This window comes from Hypanus sabinus, chromosome 8 (genome assembly GCF_030144855.1).
Source record: "Hypanus sabinus isolate sHypSab1 chromosome 8, sHypSab1.hap1, whole genome shotgun sequence".
Lineage (NCBI taxonomy): Eukaryota > Metazoa > Chordata > Chondrichthyes > Myliobatiformes > Dasyatidae > Hypanus > Hypanus sabinus.
In genome coordinates, this window is record NC_082713.1 from 122,026,197 (window position 1) to 122,045,571 (window position 19,375).

General features: G+C 53.3%; 2 protein-coding genes across 2 annotated transcripts in view; both read right to left on the minus strand.

Annotated features, from left to right (window-relative positions):
- LOC132398382 (protein-methionine sulfoxide oxidase mical3a-like) overlaps window positions 1-19,375 on the minus strand; it is a 312,801-nt gene that overhangs the window by 140,010 nt on the left and 153,416 nt on the right. The gene's annotated exons all lie outside the window — the stretch shown is intronic.
- LOC132398383 (F-actin-monooxygenase MICAL3-like) overlaps window positions 17,439-19,375 on the minus strand; it is a 6,116-nt gene continuing 4,179 nt past the window's right edge. Inside the window, exon 3 of the mRNA XM_059977727.1 lies at window positions 17,439-18,555. Coding sequence (XP_059833710.1) covers window positions 18,502-18,555 — 54 coding nt within the window. The 3' untranslated portion in view covers window positions 17,439-18,501. The remainder of the gene's footprint in view (window positions 18,556-19,375) is intronic.

A 19,375-nucleotide genomic window follows, 5' to 3' on the forward strand; every position in this document is an offset into this window, starting at 1 on the left:
TGATAAAGCAGATGAAGGCAGTTGGTCCTAGGACACATCTCTGAAGAACTCCTGCAGTGATGTCCTAAGGATGAGATGATTGACCTCCAACCACCACAACCATCTTCCTTTGCGTCAGGTATGATTCCAACCAGTGGAGGATATTCCCCCTAATTCCCATTGACTCCATTTTAGGTAGGGCACCTTGATGCCATACTCCATCAAATGTTGCCTTGATGTCAAAAGCTATGACTCTTACCTCAACCACTGGTAATCTTTGGACCGAGGAGGTGATGAGGTCAGGAGCTGGGTATCCGTAAGCAGATTATTGCTGAGTAGGTGCTGCATGGTAACTTTGTTGATGACCCCTTCCACTACTTTGCTGATGATTGACAGTAGGCTGACAGGGAGTAACTGGCTGGGTTGGACTTGTCCTGTTTATTGTGTCCAGGACATAAATGGGCAATTTCCCACATTGCCGGGTAGATGCTGGTGTTGTAGCTGTTCTGGAACAGCTTGGATAGTGGTGTGGCAAGTTTTAGAGCACAAGCCTTCAGGACTATTGCTGGGATTTTGTCTGGGCCCAAAGCCTTCGCAGTATTCAGTGCTTTCAGCTGTTTCTTGATATCACATGGAGGGAATCGGATTGGCTGCATACTGACATCTGGGATGCTGGGGAATTCTGAGGAGGCCGAGCTGGATCATCTACTCGGCACTTCTGACTGAAGATTGTTGCAAATGCCTCGGCCTCATCTTTTGCACAGCTGTGCTGGGCTCCTCTATCGTTGAGGATGGGGATATTTGTGGAGCCTCCTCCTCCAGCGAGTTGTTTGATTGTTCACTACCATTCATGGCTGAATGTGGCAGGACTACAGTGCTTAGGCAGGACTCGTTGGTTGTGGGACCACTTAGCTCTGTCTATCACTTGCTGCTTATGGTGTTTGGCATGCAAGTAGTCCTGTATTGTGGCTTCCAGAGTGACACCTCATATTGAGGTATGTCTGCTGTTATCATCAGACCAATCCTGATGTTTTCTGAACATGTACCCAAGGCTGTTTTTGCAGGTATTGAGGATGGGTGGATTTAAGCAGATTCCAGAGCTCTTCAACATCCTCTGAATATTTCTGATGGAAACTTCCCACAAACAAAGCCTGAAGATGCTGCTGGGTGGCAGTGCCAAGCAGGCTCTTGTGTTTTAGCCTTGGACTGGTCTGCTTCTTCTGAACCCTCCTCTTTCTCATGAGTCTGATGGACAAGGTGGAGAGGATCAGGAGATGATCTGTCCAACAGTCATCTGTGCCAATCACAGCCCTTGTGGTATTCATATCTCTAGCTCGGACAATGACACAGTCAGTGAGATGTCACTGTTTAGATCATGGCTGCTGCCAAGATGCCTTGAATTTGGTTTTCTGGTGCAAAAGTGTTGGAGATGATGATTGTGCTCTGCACATATTGTGAGAAGTAGTACTCCATTTGAGTGAATGTAGCCAAATGCCTCCCTTTCCTATGGTATCCTTCTAAAGGTTAAAGTCCCAACCAACCCTGGCATTGAAGTCTCCCAAAAGAATCATCTTATCCTCCTCGGGGATGCTTGATAGTGTTGTGTCTAGGCAACTGCAAAAGACTGCTTTTTCATACCCACGAGTCCAGAGTTGGTGCATAAACATTCACGACGGTTGCCAACTGGTTGTTGGCCAGCAGTCAACAGAGATGTTCACTGATTCCCATGGGAAGTTCAGAGAGTTGACTGACAAGCTGGTTCCTTATTGCAAACCAAACACAATGGATCCTAGGCTCATCAGCTGCCTTCTCTTTTTGGAACATGGTGTAACCACCATTCTTCTCCCTCAGTTGCCCTTAGTCAGGATACCTCTCAATTTTGGGCAGTTAAATTACATGGGATTCAGTGAGAAATAACTAATTAGATTTGTAAGATGTATGTCACAGGGGTTAGTGCTGTTTGTAATTTACAAAAAGGATCTGAACATGAATTTACAATGCCTGGTTAATGAGCTTATGGATTATACTAAAATAGGTGGTATTGTGTTCAGTGAAAAAGGCTGTCAAATGTTACAGGGGGATTTTGAACAGCTGACTAAGTGTGTCGAGGTTTGACTTTCAATTCAGTTATGTATGAAGTGTTGCATTTAACCAAATCAAGGAGTGTTGATTAACAGAGACATTTTGGAGGACAAGTGTGCAAGTTCACTGACCAGTGGTGTCAAGAGTCGACAGGATGGTGAAGAAGGTTCTACTTGTACAAGACATCGGTGAAGGCTGCTCTTGGAGTATTATGTACAGTTTTGATCGCCTTGTTAAAGGAAAATTATTAAACTAGAAACAGTGCAGAAAAGATTCAATGGGATTTTGCCTGAGTTACAAGGAGAGGTTGAGTAGACTAGGATTTTGCTCCTTGGGACATAGGAAATCGAGGGATGCCCTGACAGAGGTATACAAGAAGCTGAGGGGCACAAAAAGGGTGGTTCCTTAAGATTATTATAGTCAGGGGTGGTAATGGGGATGAGCTCCCACTATCTACTAAATGCTCCCAATGCGTGCATCTCAAACAGCCTCTGACAACCAAGTCCGGCTCCTGGTCTTCACATGTGGCTTAGCTACTAAGCCCAGTGGAACCGTTTCTACTGTTACACAAAGGGCAAAGGTGGGTTACTGGGGCCTTAAAACCAGCCACTTCAGGGAGACGAGGCTTGTCACCTTAGGAGAAGGAAAACTCCGATCTCAAACCTTTGCAGCTATACCCACTAATTGGGAAGGCTTCAGGAGTAAATCCCACAGAAAAATCCAGAGCTCGAGTCCGTGACTGGCAACTCCTGCGACGCTACTGGTGCTGAACTGTACTGGTCTCTGCCATTCCTTTGGGTTCATCAAACGGATGCATGGAGAACGGGGGCTTGCTACATGGGAACAAGCTTGCTCTCCATATTGTACTGGCCTGGCTTGCGCATCTGGACAGCTAGGGTGCAATATCCATGGATGAACCTGATTGACAGAGATATATCACTAGAAAGGCTGGAAGCACATTGTCTTTTTCTCAGGCAGGGGAGCTTAAAACAACAGGGAGTAGATTAAAGAAAATAGAGAAGAGACTTAAAAGGGACATCAGGAACAGCTTCTTTACATAAAGAATGGTGGGCATTTGGAATGAGCTGCCAGAAATAGTGGTGAAGGTAGGTCCATTAGTAACATTTAAAAGCCATCTAGACAGGTACATACAGGAGTGGTGTACAGGGCTCTGGGCCAAGCATAGACAGATGGGACTAGCCTCACTGGACACCACTGTTGCCATAGAGAAGTTTGGCAGAAGGTCTGCCCCCAAGCAGTTTGACCATGACTCCATGAGTGTGGTCAGGGGTCATTGTGTGCACAGTGTGAGAGGGATCAGAGAGTACACTGGTTGAGTGTGGCCAGGAGTCAAGTATACATGGGGGAGCAGGTTCAGGGGGTCATAGTGTACACGTGAAGAGTGGGGATTACTACTCTATCTGAACTAACTCACTTGTTTCTCTTTCGGCCTGGACATTACCTTACGTCCTTCATCTTCCTGAAGGACAGAAACACAGAAACAATCTCAGGGCCATTGGTCATTGTACAAAGAAACAAAGGAAACAGGAGTCAAGTCAATTTATACAAGGTGTCAGTGGGGTTAGGGGTCACAGAACTCAGTCAGTGGGGCCAGGGGTCACTCAGCACACAGGGCTGGAATATCTGTACATAGGGTCAAGGGTTAGTGTACGTGAGGTCAATGTTTACATAGAGTCAGTAAGTCGGGGCACTCTATGCACAAGGTCAGTAGGTCAGGGGTCACACTGTTCACAGGGTCAGTGGGGTGGGGTCACTGCACACCAGGTCAGAGGTCACTAAACACAGTATCAATGGAGTCAAGGATCACTCTGTACACAGGTTAATGGGTCAGGAGTCAGTCTGTACTCAGGTTAGAGGGTCCAGGGTCACTCTGTACACAGGATCAATAGGGTCAGGGGTCACTGTACAGAGGGTGGGTGAGATCCTGCTCCTCTCTTCACACGGGGGACTAACTCACTTGTCTTCCTGCTAACTTTATTACTGCTGCCCGTCTGACAGGACCCTAAAAAAGAAACACAGAGGGAGAGGTGAGCGGAGGGGGAAGTCAATGCTGCTGATTGATCGTATGGGAAAAGCGCACACAGAGCAGGAATTATACTAGAGGAGGGATCCCAAGACACTGGGAGTAGGGGTACCCACCCACGGCAGCACCCTGAACCCCGGGCACCACCCAGTATCCATTTCGGATCTGTGGAATGTCCCAAAACACCCTGGCTCCCCATCCACAGCAAGGTCAGAGGTGACTGGTGCTCTTCTGTCAGGGGTCACCAGGGTGAATGAAGTCAGGGATAATGATGTACACAGGAAAATGGGTCAGGCGTCATGGTATATACAGATTGAGATCGGGGTGTCTGTGGATACAGGATAAATAACATCAGGGGTCACTACAGGGCAGGTATGGGATCAGAGTTCACTGTGTACACAGGGCACGAGGGGTCAGAGTTCATTATATATATAGTACATGGGGTGAATGGGGTCGGGGTCAGCGCTTTCTGCATACATAGTGTGGAGATTCAGGGGTCACAACATACAGAGGAAAGTTGGTCAGGGGTCACTGTGTACGCTGAGTGGGGTTAAAGGCTGCTGTGTTCATGGGAAGAGAGGGGTCAGGGGACAAGGTGTACACAGACTCAGTCGGTTCTAAGGTGTCTGTGTGCATGTGGAGAATGGGGTCAGAGTGTACACTGGGTGAACGGGAGTGAGGATTCTCTATACAAACTAACTCACTTGATTCTCTGCTGACCTGGACTCTAACTTATATCTTACATGCTCCTAAAGTACAAAAAAAAGAGACAAAACTGTCAACAATCTCAGGGTCAGTTCCTGATGTAACTCCCAATTAAGCTCGGATCCCAGGATTGTTCACCGAACTGGGTGCAAGGAGTATCTGCATTAACCCAATATCACCCTCAATGGGTCAGGGGTGTACGGAAACAGGGTCACTGGGGTCAGTGGTAACTCTGTAGGCACTGTCATCAGGCTGATGGGTCACCTGGTGGTGCCTTATAGTGAGGAAGGTTGTCCATAACCACAGCAGGATATAGATCAAATTTGCAAGTTGGGTGCATCATGGGTGATGGAATTTAATCCTGGCAAGTGTGAGGTGATGCACTTTGGTAGGGGCCAAACAAGGATAGGGTGTAGACATACAATGATAGCGCTCTTGGAAGTGTTGATGAAAAGGGACCTTGGGGTACAAGACGTTAAATGCCAGGAAGTAGCTGGATTGCATGTTTGGATGCTGCCTGGATTAATGTATTTCAACTATAATAACAGATCGGACAGGCTCTCCTGACAATCCCAGGGAATTCTATTGGTATTTTAAAAACAAAAGGTTGGCCAGGGAGAGAGTACGTCACCTAAGAGATCAATAGATATGTGGAGCCTCAGGAGACAAGCCAGACTTTGTGAATATTTCTCACCAGTTTTCACAGAGAACAACATAATGAATACAAAAAAAAAATGAAGGAAATGAGTTATGATATACTGTGCCTCAAATAAATCACCTGGGAGAAGATAATGTTGGTCTTAAAGTTGATAAATCCTTGGACCTTCTTGGAAGTATTATTCTGGAGTTATGTGAATATAGCAGATACCAATTCAAACAAGAACTACTCTTCAGCTCTTATTGTAATTTAACTTCAGTTTAATGCCTGTAAAATGGCCCACGGGCTGAGATTACATATCATTGTGCTGATGCATAAGTCAAAGGGATAGTGTTAATTAAGCATGAGCTATGTTATTTGCACCATCGTGACAGCATTCAAGCTGGTAGACCAGACTGGTGTTGTCACTTAGCATAAGATGGTCACAAGTATCAGTAATCAATAGTTTGTGTACTCAGAGACTGCCCTGACAACATTAACTTCGGCTGGCTGGCTCTCTGCTGTGAGAACTTTTTAGAATAACTGTGCCAATTATTTCCTCCAAACAAAGGTGTTTGAACCTTCAGAGGTGTCTTATCAATTACAAACTGCTTCCACTGTAATTATGTACCTCAAAAGAAACCATTTGTTAACCCAAAGTATTGAAGTAAAGAATGTCATGGTAACTATTGAAATTGTATTGAATTACCTACTGTTAACTTTGAACTTAAGGGTATAAACTTGTGAAGTACTTCTGGGATTCAGAGTCTCTACCAAGAGGGTCTCCATGAGAATGGCTGCTCGTGGTATCACCAGCTTCAGTGTCTCTCTGGTGATTTTGATCAACAGAAAGCTGGGGAAGAAACGGCAGATATCCTTGTTCATCTTTAGCCATAGTGAAGTTCTGGAATACTGGAAGGTGGGTAACATTACCCATTGTATTGGCATTTAAGGAATCCAGGGAAATACAGGCCAGTGAACCAGACATCAGTGATGGGTAAGTTACTGGAAGGGACAAATACATCAACATTTGGACAGACAAGGTCAAATTAGAGATAGTCAGCAAAGATCTACGTGTGGGAACTAATACCTGAAAGATACCTTGAAGATTTTTGAAGAGGTAGGCATTGTTGACTGCATGAAATTGTGGAGCCAAAGGACCCGTACCCTGCTGTTCTAACTTTGAGATAACCAAGAGAATGGATGAGGGTAGGGTAGTGGCATTATCTATATGAACTTTAGCATAACTTTTAACAAGATACCACTTGGCATGCTTGTCTAGAAGGCGAAATTGCATGGGATCCAGGGAGAGAGAACTAACTGGATTCATAAGTGACTTGATGGTAAGAAGCAGAGGATTGTTTCTTGAATCGGAGACCTATGACTAGTGAAGTATCACAGAGGTCAGTGCTGGGAACATTGCTGCTTGTAATATTTATTGTGAATGCATAATGCATGATTAATAAGTTTGCAAGTGATACTAAAATAGGTGGTATTGCATTCAGTGAGGAAGGTCATCTAATTACACAGGGTCTTTGATCAGCTGGTTAAGTGGGCCAGAGTTTGGCAAAAGGCTTCTAAGTCAGACAAGTGTGAGGTGTTGCATTTAATGAAGTCAACCCAGAAAATAGTCAAAGCCTGTGGAGTGTTGAGGAACAGAGACACCAAGGAGAACAAGTACGTAGTTTCACTGAAAGTGGTGTCACAGGTAGACAGGATACTTGGCAAGTTGACCTTCTTAAGTCAGGGCTGTTGGATTGGGCGGTGGAATTGTTATCTCCTGGTATTTTAACTTCCTTGTGCTTGTTTGTACCTTTACATAATTACCTAAATACATGCAATTGTATATAGTGTTTTTTTAGTGGTTGCATCTTCGTTTCAGTGACAGGTGTCACATTACTTGAATAAGAGCTATCTTATTGGTTAATCCAAGCAATGGAGTGTGTGTATTCTCAGCAATCTGATACAAGAGGGCCAGAGCACATTAGTTAATTCTCCTTTGCTTTATTCTCTTTGCTCTTGCCCCTGCCACTAGGCTTTGCTTTTGCTCTTTGCCATCTTTCCTTTTCCCTCGTTTCCTCTGCTCCTGTTGCTTACGATCGTTTTAGTAAGCCATACAAGTTTTAAGCCTCATTCTCGACTCCCCAATCGTAAAAATGTCAGAATCCAACTGGGCACCGAGTACAGGAGTTGGACCATTGTGTTGAAGTAGTACAAGACGTTAGTGAGACCGGACCAGTAGTATCGTGTGCAGATTTGATCACCCTGCTACAGGAAAGTTGTTATTATACTAGAAACTGTGCAGAAAAGGTTTACTAGGATGTTGCCTGAGTTCCAAGGGAGATGTTGAGTAAACTAGGACTTTATTTTCAGGAATACAGGAGACTGAGGGGTGGCCTGATAGAAGTATATAAGAGGATGTGGGGCACAGAAAAGGTGAAAGCTAGAACAAAAAGAATTAAAACAGACATCAGGGGAAGGAAGATTCTTCACACAAAGAGTGATCTGTATTTGGAATGACCTGCCAGAAATAGTGGTTCAGGTGGACACATTAGCAACACTTAAAAGCCACCTAGATACATACATGGCCATTGATGGTGTAGAGGGCTACGGGCCAAACACAGGCAGGTGGGACTAGCCTCACTGGGCAACATGGATGAGATGGGCCGAAGGGCCTGTTCCCATGCAGTATGACTCTACAGTCAGTGGCCACTTTATTAGGTACCTCCTGCACCCAACAAAGTGGCCACTGGGTGTATGCTCGTGGTCATCTGCTGCCTTAGCCCATCCACTTCAGGGTTCAATGTGAGGTGTGTTCAGAGATGCTCTTCTGCACACCAATGTGTAGTTATTTGAGTTACTGTTGCCTTCCTCTCAGCTTGAACCAGTCTGGCCACTCTCCTCTGATCTCCCTCATTAAGAAGGCATTTCCGCCCACAGAACTGCTGCTCACTGCATGTTTTGTCATTTCTCACACCATTCTCTGTGAACTCTAGAGACTGTTGTGTGAAAATCCCAGGAGACCAGCAGTTTCTGAAACACTCAAACCACAATCATTCCATGGTCAATCACTTAGATCACATTTCTTTTAACAACTGAATCTCTTGACCATGTCTATATGCTTTTACACATTGAGTTGGTGTCACATGATTAGTTGTTTAGATATTTGCATTAACAAGCAGGTGGAGAGGTGTACCTAATAAAGTGGCCACTGAGTGTATGACCCCATGAGTCACAGTGCACACACGGAGAGTGAGGTCAGGGGTCATGGTGCAGTCAGGGTGATCAGACTCAGGGCTCACATTGTACACGGTGTGAATTGGGCTGGGGTCATGGTGTGCACTGGGTGAGTGGGGAGGGTGACGACTCTCTCTATATGAACTAACTCACTTGGTTCACTTTCATCCTCGACACTGACTCACATTCTACATCTTCCTGAAGGACAGAAACACAGAGACAAATCTGTCAATGACCTCAAGGTCATGGGTGACTGTACAAAGAGACAGAGCAAACTGGGGTCATTTCACATGAATTATCGATGGGATCAGGCAGGGGTCACTGGATTCAGTGAGAATGGGTCACACAATGCACAGGGTCAGAGTAACAACGTAGGGTCATAAGTCAGTGTACGTGAGGTCAGGGTTTACTCTGTACATGGGGTCAGTACTTTGGGGGGCGTGAGGTCAGGGGTCACACTGTCCATTGGGACAGTGAGAAGGGGTCACTGTACACTAAGGCAGGGGTCAAAATATATAGATTCAATGGAGCCAAGGGTCACTCTGTACCCAGCTTAGTATGTCAGGTGGGTGAGATCCTGCTCCTCCCTTTACATGGGGAACTAACTCACTTGTTTCCCTGCTAACTTCATCACTCTTGCTTGTCTAGTAAAAGCCTGAAACAGAAACACAGAAGTGAGAGAAAGAGGGAATTTGTGCAGCTGATCGACAATGTAGGGAAGCACAGACGGAGCAGGGGTTTATACCAGGGGAGAAGGTACAGGACATTGGTGAGGGGGTAACCACCCACAGCCACATCCTGAACCCTAGGCACCGCCATGTGCCAAGGTCGCCGTCTGTGAGAAATCACGCAACAACCTGGGTTCAACTGCACAGCAAGGTCAGAGGTGACCGGTGGTCATCTGTGAGGTATCACAATGTACACGGGGTGAATGGGGTCAAGGGTCACTGAGTGCAGGGCGTGAGTGGGGACAGTGGTCACAGTGTGAGTGGGGTCAGGGGTCACAGAGTGCACGGAGTGAGTGCCGTCAGCTGTCACGGTGTGCACTGGGTGAGCGGAGCCAGAGCTCACGGTGTGCACAGGGTGAGCGGAGCCAGGGGTCACGGTGTGCACTGGGTGAGCGGAGTCAGGGGTCACGGTGTGCACACGGTGAGCGGAGTCAGGGGTCACGGTGTGTACTGGGTGAGCGGAGTCAGGGGTCACGGTGTGTACTGGGTGAGCGGAGCCAGCGGTCACGTTGTGCACTCGGTGAGCGGAGTCAGGGGTCACGGTGTGCACTCGGTGAGCGGAGTCAGGGGTCACGTTGTGCACACGGTGAGCGGAGTCAGGGGTCACGGTGTGCACTGGGTGAGCGGAGTCAGGGGTCACGGTGTGCACTGGGTGAGCGGAGTCAGGGGTTACGGTGTGCACTGGGTGAGCGGAGCCAGGGGTCACGTTGTGCACACGGTGAGCGGAGCCAGGGGTCACGGTGTGCACTCGGTGAGCGGAGTCAGGGGTCACGGTGTGCACACGGTGAGCGGAGTCAGGGGTCACGGTGTGCACTGGGTGAGCGGAGTCAGGGGTCACGGTGTGCACTGGGTGAGCGGAGCCAGCGGTCACGGTGTGCACTGGGTGAGCGGAGTCAGAGGTCACGGTGTGCACACGGTGAGCGGAGTCAGGGGTCACGGTGTGCACAGGGTGAGCGGAGTCAGGGGTCACGGTGTGCACTGGGTGAGCGGAGTCAGAGGTCACGGTGTGCACACGGTGAGCGGAGTCAGGGGTCACGGTGTGCACAGGGTGAGCGGAGTCAGGGGTCACGGTGTGCACAGGGTGAGCGGAGTCAGGGGTCACGGCGTGCACTTGGTGAGCGGAGTCAGGGGTCACGGCGTGCATACGGTGAGCGGAGTCAGGGGTCACGGTGTGCACTGGGTGAGCGGAGTCAGGGGTCACGGTGTGTACAGGGTGAGCGGAGTCAGGGGTCACGGTGTGCACTTGGTGAGGCGGAGTCAGGGGTCACGGTGTGCACTGGGTGAGCGGAGCCAGGGGTCACGGTGTATACTGGGTGAGCGGAGTCAGGGGTCACGGTGTGCACACGGTGAGCGGAGTCAGGGGTCACGGTGTATACTGGGTGAGCGGAGTCAGGGGTCACGGTGTGTACTGGGTGAGCGGAGCCAGGGGTCACGGTGTGCACTTGGTGAGGCGGAGTCAGGGGTCACGGTGTGTACTGGGTGAGCGGAGCCAGGGGTCACGGTGTGCACACGGTGAGCGGAGCCAGGGGTCACGGTGTGCACTGGGTGAGAGGAGCCAGGGGTCACGGTGTGCACACGGTGAGCAGAGTCAGGGGTCACGGTGTGTACTGGGTGAGCGGAGTCAGGGGTCACGGTGTGCACACGGTGAGCGGAGTCAGGGGTCACGGTGTGCACACGGTGTGCAGAGTCAGGGGTCACGGTGTGCACACGGTGTGCAGAGTCAGGGGTCACGGTGTGCACACGGTGAGCAGAGTCAGGGGTCACGGTGTGCACACGGTGAGCGGAGTCAGGGGTCACGGTGTGTACTGGGTGAGCGGAGTCAGGGGTCACGGTGTGCACACGGTGAGCAGAGTCAGGGGTCACGGTGTGCACACGGTGAGCGGAGTCAGGGGTCACGGTGTGCACACGGTGAGCGGAGTCAGGGGTCACGGTGTGCACTCGGTGAGCGGAGCCAGGGGTCACGTTGTGCACTGGGTGAGCGGAGCCAGGGGTCACGGTGTGCACACGGTGAGCGGAGCCAGGGGTCACGGTGTGTACTGGGTGAGCGGAGCCAGGGGTCACGGTGTGCACTGGGTGAGCGGAGTCAGGGGTCACGGTGTGCACACGGTGAGCAGAGTCAGGGGACACGGTGTGCACACGGTGAGCAGAGTCAGGGGTCACGGTGTGCACACGGTGAGCGGAGTCAGGGGTCACGGTGTGTACTGGGTGAGCGGAGTCAGGGGTCACGGTGTGCACACGGTGAGCAGAGTCAGGGGTCACGGTGTGCACACGGTGAGCGGAGTCAGGGGTCACGGTGTGCACTGGGTGAGCAGAGTCAGGGGTCACGGTGTGCACACGGTGAGCAGAGTCAGGGGTCACGGTGTGCACACGGTGAGCGGAGTCAGGGGTCACGGTGTGCACACGGTGAGCGGAGTCAGGGGTCACGGTGTGCACTCGGTGAGCGGAGCCAGGGGTCACGTTGTGCACTGGGTGAGCGGAGCCAGGGGTCACGGTGTGCACATGGTGAGCGGAGCCAGGGGTCACGTTGTGCACTGGTTGAGCGGAGCCAGGGGTCACGTTGTGCACTGGTTGAGCGGAGCCAGGGGTCACGGTGTGTACTGGGTGAGCGGAGCCAGGGGTCACGGTGTGCACTGGGTGAGCGGAGCCAGGGGTCACGGTGTGCACTCGGTGAGCGGAGCCAGGGGTCACGGTGTGTACTGGGTGAGCGGAGCCAGGGGTCACAGTGTGCACACGGTGAGCGGAGTCAGGGGTCACGGTGTGCACACGGTGAGCGGAGCCAGGGGTCACGGTGTGTACTGGGTGAGCGGAGCCAGGGGTCACGGTGTGCACTCGGTGAGCGGAGTCAGGGGTCACAGTGTGTACAGGGTGAGCGGAGTCAGGGGTCACGGTGTGCACTGGGCGAGCGGAGTCAGAGGTCACGGTGTGTACTGGGTGAGCGGAGTCAGGGGTCACGGTGTGCACTGGGTGAGCGGAGCCAGGGGACACGGTGTGTACAGGGTGAGCGGAGCCAGGGGTCACGGTGTGCACACGGTGAGCGGAGCCAGGGGTCACGGTGTGTACAGGGTGAGTGGAGTCAGGGGTCACGGTGTGCACACGGTGAGCGGAGTCAGGGGTCACGGTGTGCAAAGGGTGAGCGGAGCCAGGGGTCACGGTGTGCACACGGTGAGCGGAGCCAGGGGTCACGGTGTGCACACGGTGAGCGGAGCCAGGGGTCACGGTGTGCACACGGTGAGCAGAGTCAGGGGTCACGGTGTGCACACGGTGAGCGGAGTCAGGGGTCACGGTGTGCACACGGTGAGCGGAGCCAGGGGTCACGGTGTGCACTGGGTGAGCGGAGCCAGGGGTCATGGTGTGTACTGGGTGAGCGGAGTCAGGGGTCACGGTGTGCACACGGTGAGCAGAGTCAGGGGTCACGGTGTGCACACGGTGAGCGGAGTCAGGGGTCACGGTGTGCACTGGGTGAGCGGAGTCAGGGGTCACGGTGTGCACACGGTGAGCAGAGTCAGGGGTCACGGTGTGCACAGGGTGAGCGGAGTCAGGGGTCACGGTGTGCACACGGTGAGCGGAGTCAGGGGTCACGGTGTGCACACGGTGAGCGGAGTCAGGGGTCACGGTGTGTACTGGGTGAGCGGAGCCAGGGGTCACGGTGTGCACACGGTGAGCGGAGTCAGGGGTCACGGTGTGCACTCGGTGAGCGGAGCCAGGGGTCACGTTGTGCACTGGGTGAGCGGAGCCAGGGGTCACGGTGTGCACATGGTGAGCGGAGCCAGGGGTCACGTTGTGCACTGGTTGAGCGGAGCCAGGGGTCATGTTGTGCACTGGTTGAGCGGAGCCAGGGGTCACGGTGTGTACTGGGTGAGCGGAGCCAGGGGTCACGGTGTGTACTGGGTGAGCGGAGCCAGGGGTCACGGTGTGCACTGGGTGAGCGGAGCCAGGGGTCACGGTGTGCACTGGGTGAACGGAGTCAGGGGTCACGGTGTGCACTGGGTGAGAGGGTCAGAGGTTACTGTATACAGGATGAAGGTATGGTAACTATCTGAACTAACTCACTTGTTTCGGTGTTGACGTGGACACTGAATGACGTCCTACATCTTCCTAAAGCACAGAAACACGGAGAAATCTGTCAATAACTGGAGGAATATTTGCTCTGTCATGTAGTTTTCCCTAAAGCATCAGAGGCGGAGGAAAGACGAGGTGGAAGTTTGTAAAATTATGAGTCACAGATAGGGTAGGAATGTCTAATAGCAGGGAACACGTATTTACAGTGGCAAGGGGAAAGATGTGGGCCAGGTTTTGTTTTACACAGAGTCTGGTGGATGCCTGAAACAGGCTTCTGGGAGAGTGGCAGGTATGACAATGATGTTCAAGAGGCAGTTAGATGGACATTTGCATCTGCAGGAAATGAGGGCTCTCATCCAGGCAGAAGAGGTCTGGTTTAATTCCAGACTCTGTTTGGCACAGGACCAATTCCTGTGCTGAACTCTTCTGTGTTCCCAGTGCAATTCCAAACTGATCTCCGGTCCTGGCATCGTTGCCTGCACCAGGTGAAAGGAGCATCCACATCAACCCAATATCACCTTTCAAACTGGGTCACTGAAAATTGTGTCAATGGGGAGCATTGGTCACCCTGTACTCGGGTATGGTGAGGTCAGAAGTCACCTTGAACACAGGGTTGGGGGTCACGCGTTTCTGTGTACAATGGTTCACATTACACACGGTCAAAATCACTCTCGACTTGAGCTCAGGGGTTACTCAGTACACGGGGACATGGGTGACTGCACTTCTGTCTTACACGGGGAACTAACTCACTTGTTTCCCTGTTAACTTCAGCATTCTTACTGGTCTGGTAAAATCCTAAAACAGAAACACAGAGGGAGAAGTGAGTGGGGGTGGAGGGGAGGGAGAAGAGAGTGGGGGTGGAGGGGAGGGAGAAGAGAGTGGGGGTGGAGGGGAGGGAGAAGTGAGTGGGGGTGGAGTGGAGGGAGAAGTGAGTGGGGGTGGAGGGGAGGGAGAAGTGAGTGGAGGTGGAGGGGAGGGAGAAGTGAGCGGGGTGGAGGGGAGGGTGAAGTGAGCGGGGGTGGAGGGGAGGGTGAAGTGAGCAGAGGTGGAGGGGAGGGAGAAGTGAGCGGGGGTGGAGGGGAGGGAGAAGTGAGCGGGGGTGGAGGGGAGGGAGAAGTGAGCGGAGGTGGAGGGGAGGGAGAAGTGAGCGGAGGTGGAGGGAGAAGTGAGCGGGGGTGGAGGGAGAAGTGAGTGGGGGTGGAGGGAGAAGTGAGTGGGGGTGGAGGGAGAAGTGAGTGGGGGTGGAGAGAGAAGTGAGTGGGGGTGGAGGGGAGGGAGAAGTGAGTGGAGGTGGAGGGAGAAGTGAGTGGGGGTGGAGGGAGAAGTGAGGGGTGGAGGGAGAAGTGAGTGGGGGTGGAGGGAGAAGTGAGTGGGGGTGGAGGGAGAAGTGAGTGGGGGTGGAGGGGAGGGAGAAGTGAGCAGGGGTGGAGGGGAGGGAGAAGTGAGCAGGGGTGGAGGGGAGGGAGAAGTGAGCGGGGGTGGAGGGGAGGGAGAAGTGAGCGGGGTGGAGGGGAGGGAGAAGTGAGTGGAGGTGGAGGGAGAAGTGAGTGGGGGTGGAGGGAGAAGTGAGTGGGGGTGGAGGGAGAAGTGAGTGGGGGTGGAGGGAGAAGTGAGTGGGGGTGGAGGGAGAAGTGAGTGGGGGTGGAGGGAGAAGTGAGTGGGGGTGGAGGGAGAAGTGAGTGGGGGTGGAGGGAGAAGTGAGTGGGGGTGGAGGGGAGGGAGAAGTGAGTGGAGGTGGAGGGAGAAGTGAGTGGGGGTGGAGGGAGAAGTGAGTGGTGGTGGAGGGAGAAGTGAGTGGGGGTGGAGGGAGAAGTGAGTGGGGGTGGAGGGAGAAGTGAGTGGGGGTGGAGGGAGAAGTGAGTGGGGGTGGAGGGAGAAGTGAGTGGGGGTGGAGGGAGAAGTGAGTGGGGGTGGAGGGAGAAGTGAGTGGGGGTGGAGGGAGAAGTGAGTGGGGGTGGAGGGAGAAGTGAGTGGGGGTGGAGGGAGAAGTGAGTGGGGGTGGAGGGAGAAGTGAGTGGGGGTGGAGAGAGAAGTGAGTGGGGGTGGAGGGGAGGGAGAAGTGAGTGGAGGTGGAGGGGAGGGAGAAGTGAGTGGGGTGGAGGGAGAAGTGAGTGGGGTGGAGGGAGAAGTGAGTGGTGTGGAGGGAGAAGTGAGTGGTGTGGAGGGAGGGAGAAGTGAGTGGGGTGGAGGGAGGGAGAAGTGAGTGGGGTGGAGGAGGGAGAAGTGAGTGGGGTGGAGGGGAGGGAGAAGTGAGTGGGGGTGGAGGGGAGGGAGAAGTGAGTGGGGGTGGAGGGAAGGGAGAAGTGAGTGGAGGTGGAGGGGAGGGAGAAGTGAGTGGGGTGGAGGGGAGGGAGAAGTGAGTGGGGTGGAGGGGAGGGAGAAGTGAGTGGGGTGGAGGGGAGGGAGAAGTGAGTGGTGGTGGAGGGGAGGGAGAAGTGAGTGGGGTGGAAGGGAGGGAGAAGTGAGTGGGGTGGAGGGGAGGGAGAAGTGAGTGGGGTGGAGGGAGAAGTGAGTGGGGTGGAGGGAGAAGTGAGTGGGGTGGAGGGGAGGGAGAAGTGAGTGGGGTGGAAGGGAGGGAGAAGTGAGTGGGGTGGAAGGGAGGGAGAAGTGAGTGGGGTGGAGGGGAGGGAGAAGTGAGTGGGGTGGAGGGAGAAGTGAGTGGGGTGGAGGGAGAAGTGAGTGGGGGTGGAGGGAGAAGTGAGTGGGGGTGGAGGGAGAAGTGAGTGGGGGTGGAGGGAGAAGTGAGTGGGGGTGGAGGGAGAAGTGAGTGGGGGTGGAGGGAGAAGTGAGTGGGGGTGGAGGGAGAAGTGAGTGGGGGTGGAGGGAGAAGTGAGTGGGGGTGGAGGGAGAAGTGAGTGGGGGTGGAGGGAGAAGTGAGTGGGGGTGGAGAGAGAAGTGAGTGGGGGTGGAGGGGAGGGAGAAGTGAGTGGAGGTGGAGGGGAGGGAGAAGTGAGTGGGGTGGAGGGAGAAGTGAGTGGGGTGGAGGGAGAAGTGAGTGGTGTGGAGGGAGAAGTGAGTGGTGTGGAGGGAGGGAGAAGTGAGTGGGGTGGAGGGAGGGAGAAGTGAGTGGGGTGGAGGGAGGGAGAAGTGAGTGGGGTGGAGGGGAGGGAGAAGTGAGTGGGGGTGGAGGGGAGGGAGAAGTGAAGTGGGGTGGGAAGGGAAGTGGTGGAGGTGGAGGGGATGGAGAAGTGAGTGGGGTGGAGGGGAGGGAGAAGTGAGTGGGGTCGGAGGGGAGGGAGAAGTGAGTGGGGTGGAGGGGAGGGAGAAGTGAGTGGTGGTGGAGGGGAGGGAGAAGTGAGTGGGGTGGAAGGGAGGGAGAAGTGGTGGGGTGGAGGGGAGGGAGAAGTGAGTGGGGTGGAGGGAGAAGTCGAGTGGGGTGAGGGAGAAGTGAGTGGGGTGGAGGGGAGGGAGAAGTGAGTGGGGTGAAGGGAGGGAGAAGTGAGTGGGGTGAAGGGAGGGAGAAGTGAGTGGGGTGGAGGGGAGGGAGAAGTGAGTGGGGTGGAGGGAGAAGTGAGTGGGGTGGAGGGAGAAGTGAGTGGGGTGGAGGGGAGGGAGAGTGAGTGGGGTGGAAGGGAGGGAGAAGTGAGTGGGGTGGAAGGGAGGGAGAAGTGAGTGGTGGTGGAGGGGAGGGAGAAGTGAGTGGGGTGGAAGGGAGGGAGAAGTGAGTGGGGTGGAGGGGAGGGAGAAGTGAGGTGGGGTGGAGGGAGAAGTGAGTGGGGTGGAGGGAGAAGTGAGTGGGGTGGAGGGGAGGGAGAAGTGAGTGGTGGTGGAGGGGAGGGAGAAGTGAGTGGAGTAGGAGGGGAGGGAGAAGTGAGTGGGGTGGAGGGGAGGGAGAAGTGAGTGGGGTGGAGCGGAGGGAGAAGTGAGTGGGGTGGAGGGGAGGGAGAAGTGAGTGGGGTGGAGGGGAGGGAGAAGTGAGTGGGGTGGAGAGGAGGGAGAAGAGAGTGGGGGTGGAGGGGAGGGAGAAGAGAGTGGGATGGAGGGGAGGGAGAAGTGAGTGGGGTGGAGGGGAGGGAGAAGAGAGTGGGGGTGGAGGGGAAAGAGGGTTTAGGGGGACAGACAGTGCTGGTGATCGCCCGTATGCGGACATTGTGTACGTGGGGTCAGAAGCGCCTGGTGAGCAGGGACAGGGGTTGGGGTCGCTGTGTACACAGGGTGGGCGGGGCCAGGGGTTACCACGTACACAGGACTAGTGGTGTCAGATTCCTTCAAGATTGCGCTGGTGAACCACAGTGATATTCTGTCAGCTCCACAGAGAAACGGTGTACATGGGGTGAGTTGGGTCAGGGTTACGAGTCCACATGGTGAGAGGAGGGAGATGACTATCTGACTTTCTCTGTCGACCTGGAAATGGACTCACGTCCTACATCTTTCTAAAGGGCAGAAACATGGGCACATATCTGTAAAGAACTTCAGGACTGATTCCATGTTAACCCGTTATCACTCTTTATACTGGGTCAGTGGGTCAGGGGTCATTTGAAACAGGGTTAGTGAGGTCAGGGGTCAGACAATACAAGGAGACAAAGAGTCAGAGCCCACAGGGAGTTTCTGTACACAGGGCCAGTGGGGGAAGGGGTCACTTTGTACAGAGGGCAGTCAGGTTACACCACACATGGAGTGGCAGGTTAGTCTGTACACAGGGTCAGGGAGACAATGAGAGCCCCACTATTGAAGCAGGGTCACACTTGTGTGTTTTTCTGTGGGAATACTCATTGTCTGACTCCCAACAGCTTTCCGAGACATAAAACACTCTTGTCCCGTTTCACTGTGAGCACTGGGATCCCAGTCACACCAGGGCAATAACTGCACTGGACAGGCAGTAAGTGGGAGACTGGGGCGTCTCACATCCCTTGTCCCAGGTGAAGGGCAGAATCCTGGGATCCAGACACCAACACTCACAGCTAACCCTGGGGTAAATGGGGTCACGGGTCAGGGGTCACAGTGCACACAGGTCAGGGGTCACGGTGCACATGGGTCAAGTGGGTCAGGTGTCATGGGGTGAGTGGAGATGATGACTCTCGCTATCTGAACTAACTCACTCGTTTCTCTGTCGGCGTGGAAACTGACTTGTGTTCTGCTTTACCCTAAAGTACAGGAACAAAGACAAATCATCAGTCAATATCGGGGGCCAAGACTGCCCGAGCCAGTGAGCCGGGGAAGTTTGGTGATAGAGCCATTGGCGGGTGAGCGAGACTGAACACCAGAAGACCAGTGGCCAGTGAGAACCACGTGGGCACCGAGCGGGAATTACTCAGAGGGCACTATGAACATGGTTGAACACCCACGTGTGAATTCAGTGCGAGTTTAACATGTGGGCTTCCACGACTGTGGGCGCAGTGGGCCAAGTGGTCCACTGTGTGACTCTAACACAGTAGGTGGTGGGACAGGAGAGGGTGAACAGAATGGGGCGTCTGGACATTACTGAACTTGGTGGATGTGGGGCTTAGCACAAAAAGGAGCCTGAGGAAGTGGGCACAGGTTGAAGAGAGCAGGAAGTGTGTCAACCAGTGCCCGTGGAGGCAGCGGAGAACACAGAGGGAAGGAGGGTGGTGGAACTGGTGAACACAGTGGAGAGCAGGCTAGAGAACAGTGAGGTGTTGGCTGCTGCACAGATGAAAATGCAAGAGGTGGGCTACTGGGCAACCATGAGGACTGGAGAAATGCAAGAGAATGGAACTGGGCTGATGCATGTGTGTGAGCAAAGGTGGGACACGGGCAGTTCCAGGGTCATCATCGGGCTGAGAACTGCCTGTAATCCATTCTTTGCTTGAGTCAGAAATTAACAGTTACATCAGAGCTTCATTTGGCACCAATGTTTATTTCTACCCCTGTTAGTCGCAGAGCACAAGGTAAATGGGAGATTGTGATGCAGGTCAACATTGTGGTAAGTGAGGTATTGTAACA